General features: G+C 35.3%; 1 protein-coding gene across 1 annotated transcript; it reads left to right on the top strand.

The window, feature by feature from the left end:
- The first annotated feature begins 2,287 nt into the window (after window positions 1-2,287).
- On the top strand, window positions 2,288-3,554 carry LOC134257990 (GTP-binding protein Rit2-like). The gene is made up of 4 exons (XM_062740559.1): window positions 2,288-2,690; window positions 2,808-2,893; window positions 3,005-3,188; window positions 3,325-3,554. Exons 1-4 carry the CDS (start codon window positions 2,288-2,290, stop codon window positions 3,552-3,554), a joined length of 903 nt encoding a protein of 300 aa, XP_062596543.1.
- The last annotated feature ends 251 nt before the right edge of the window (window positions 3,555-3,805 follow it).

The raw sequence follows: 3,805 nt of genomic DNA, 5'->3' as shown, positions 1-3,805 counted from the left end.
TTCAAGTTTGTTCAAATCATGACCCCCGGGGGTAGTACGGGCCAAAATGGCCGACAAAAGTTTTACATATAAATATATAGGAAAATTCTTTAAAAATCTTCTTCTCAAGAATGACAAAGCCATAATTCATCATATTTATATGGAAGCATGCTCAGGTAGTGTAGATTCAAGTTCGTTAAAATCATGACACCCTGGGATAAGGTGGGGCCACAATGGCCGATCAAAGTTTTACATAGGAGTATATAGGGAAAATCTTTAAAAATCTTCTTCTCAAGAACCACTGGGCCAGGAAAGATGAAACTCATGTGGAAGCATTGTCAGGTAGTGTAGATTCAAGTTTGTTCAAATCATGACCCCCGGGGGTAAGGTGGGGCCACAATGGCCGATCAAAGTTTTACATAGGAGTATATAGGGAAAATCTTTCAAAATCTTCTCAAGAACCACTGGGCCAGGAAAGATGAAACTCATGTGGAAGCATTTTTTTTTAAGTTTTGATAAATCACTATTGTATTGATTTTTTGCTCTGCTTTTTGAAAATGATCATAAGTTAGTCACTATGTATTGGCTAGTAGTAAATGAGACAAAAGGTTGTTATTGGCCTTGGTCTTTCGAAATTAAAAATACGTCAGTGTTTTGTATCTTTGCTAACAATCAATTATAAGTGATCACCATTTCAAGTCTTTTATTTACAGGCTAGGGTAGGGTATAATAACACGTAGTGTAAATTCAAGTTTGTACAAATCATGATCCCTGGGGGTAGGGTGGGGCCACAATGGCTGATCAAAGTTTTACATTCGAATTTATAGGAAAATCGTCTTCTCAAGTACTTCAAAGTAATGATTAGTGATAGTGTAGGAAGAAAATGTTTTTAAAAAATCCTTTTATCAAGAACAGCAAAGTCATATACTATATTAATATGAAGGCATTCTAAAGTAGTATTAAATTCACCCCCCCCCCCCTTCAGTAAACTTTTCAGTTCTGATCTGATTTGTGTTTTTTCCTAGCCGATTTGCTCAGGTGAGCGATGTGGCCCCTGGGCCTCTTGTTGGTATTTCTTTTGATAAAGATATGAAACAAATCGAGGTCGACTTTTTGGTGCCTGTCTGCCTGACCCACATTTATGTATTTTCACGAAACATATGACCCTTAGACCTATTTTTTTTTTTTTTTAAGTTTTGATACATCACTATTGTATTGATTTTTTGCTCTGCTTTTTGAAAATGATCATAAGTTAGTCACTATGTATTGGCTAGTAATAAATGAGACAAAAGGTTGTTATTGGCCTTGGTCTTTCGAAATTAAAAATCCGTCAGTGTTTTGTATCTTTGCTAACAATCAATTATAAGTGATCACCATTTCAAGTCTTTTATTTACAGGCTAGGGTAGGGTATAATAACAGGGAGTAAAACTGTGAGTTATAAATACTTGAGAAATCAAAATTTTGATAATGAGGATATGGTCAAACTTTGTTTAATTAGTCACATGTGTCAAAAGCAATGTGGCTTCAATTTAGTCGTTAAGTTTTGGACCGTGGAGGAAAGCATGCAGTTTTGATAAACAGGTAAAACTCGTCAGAAACGGTGACATGTAATTCACTTGGATAGTTGTGTGTGTCCAGTTTCAATCCGGTCCTTCGGATGAGGCCGTACGAACCGAGGTCACGTGTCGCAGTAGGTGCTGGTACGAAAAGATATGAGTACCGAGTATAGGACAAACACCGGCAAATGGTGGCGTCTCCATATGAATGAAAAATTCTCAAGAGGGACGTTAAACAACACACAATCAATCAATCCGGTTTCAGTCACAAGTCCCCTTGAGATAAACCTGTTCCCTTGAATAAGTAGTCCAATATGTTGTTTCATATATATCAAAACGATTTACAATTATTTTCTAAAGATTAAAGATGATAGGATAGAGAAAACTAATTCGGAAAACATGAGCTTCACATCTAGAATTGTCACAGATTGCATTATAATAATAGATTTCAAAGCGCTAATAAACAATTATATATAACTTTTCTCGTCAATAAATAGATATATTCTTCGTAAATTGTAAAGTAATTGCACAGTATAAGTATAATATTATCGTAATTTAATTGGGAAGCTAATTATAGGTAGGCGGAGGGCCGGGAAATATCAACTGTCGATGAAAAGATCATCTTTTAAAAATGTAATTGAAAATCATCCAATGGAATCAAACTTGTGGCTAATGTGTTCGATGATAAACATATAAAAGGAACTCTTTTCTTCACTTTCACCACTGTTCTCTTCAAAATTAGCCTCGCGCAATGTTTAATACAACTCCGCCAAGAAGAGTTCTCAAACTTGTAAACAAAAAATCATCAACAAATGCTGTGGCTCATAAAAAGTTCCAAACTTATCATAGTTCTGGACAGGACCTAAACTGTCGCAGGCCCCAATCTTTAAAAGATTGTCAACTACCAACGGATTACCATCGAAACGGCGATGCTGTTGATCGGGTTGGGCAATTTGAAGCGTCTTGTAGAGAATTCAACGGCAGAAATCCTCTCCAGTTTTCCAATTTGTTGAGAAAGAATTTGAATGGCTACATTAAGCATGAAGGGAAGCATAAAGTCCAACAAGAAATCCCTTGTCAAAATATCAGCGTCAAGATAAATGTTATTGGATCACCTAGGGTTGGAAAGACATCCCTTATACAAAGACTCGCAGGTAAATGAGTAATTCGTATTTTGAAAAAGACAACTGAAAATGAAAGTTTTTGACTAACATGAGTTAGGAAACATTTACATCGACTGATGACTTTCATGTTTTTTTAATTCAATTAAGGTCATACAAGCCCTCGAAAAAATATTGCTTTGCTAGATGGACTGCCAATAGAAGTAACTTTTCATGAAACAGACATTCGTTTGCAGGTGAGTTATTTAATGTACTAAGCAATCTATATCTTATTTCTCATTTTCCATAACACGTATACCTGAACAAAAATTTATAGATTGATTGTAATGATACATTTTTGTCCTCAGAGGGAGATACCACATAGGGATTCAGATGCCTTTCTCCTTGTCTACTCACTGGAAGACAGACGCTCCTTGTCTGTTGTTGCTCAAATAGTTCGTCAAATGCGATACAAGTATAAGATTACCTCGCCGATATTCCTTGTCGCCAATAAGATGGACCTTGTAAGGAACCAGTCTCTAACAAAGGAAGGTGGGTGAAAATTTCAAATCATACAGATGTTGTCTTGGAATTTCATGTATTAATTTGTTTCGTGCCTGTACTCATGTCATATATTACATGTATTTGATGTCTATTGGCCATAACCGTTTTTCTTTTTCCTTTACAGATGGAAAACTCCTAGCACGAGAACACAAATGTAAATACTCGGAAACTTCACTTGTGCAAGAGAATGACCTTGATGCATTTATCATAACCATCCTACAAGGAATAGCTGTCGAGGATGAATTGTATTCTGATATTGAATATAGAAATAACGAAATAGAATCAAAGAAAAAGAAACACAAAGGACCAATTCTTAGACTTCTGTCAAAACTGTCCAAGTGTTATTCTAGCTAAGACATTACTATGCAGAAAGAGACAGAAAAATACTTTCTCCTACGTGTAATGTAAATCATCATTATTTTCTTTTAAACATAAGTGGACGTTTTGTCTATTGCGTACTGTATACTTATGCAATAAAATATAAAGAAATGAATTTCTATTTTAAAATTGTAGCAAGGAATATGATGTAAACATTAGACAATCCAGCTACAATGTATCTGTAAACTGTTCGTATCAAAGTGGATATAAGAAACGGCTGTTTCAGC

Source organism: Saccostrea cucullata, unplaced genomic scaffold, assembly GCF_032062105.1.
Source record: "Saccostrea cucullata isolate Sc308-1 unplaced genomic scaffold, CSIRO_AGI_Scuc_v1 ctg2754, whole genome shotgun sequence".
Classification (NCBI taxonomy): Eukaryota; Metazoa; Mollusca; class Bivalvia; order Ostreida; family Ostreidae; genus Saccostrea; species Saccostrea cuccullata.
The sequence above is the reverse complement of the archived record's forward strand: the minus strand, read 5'-3'. Positions and strand labels throughout refer to the sequence as shown.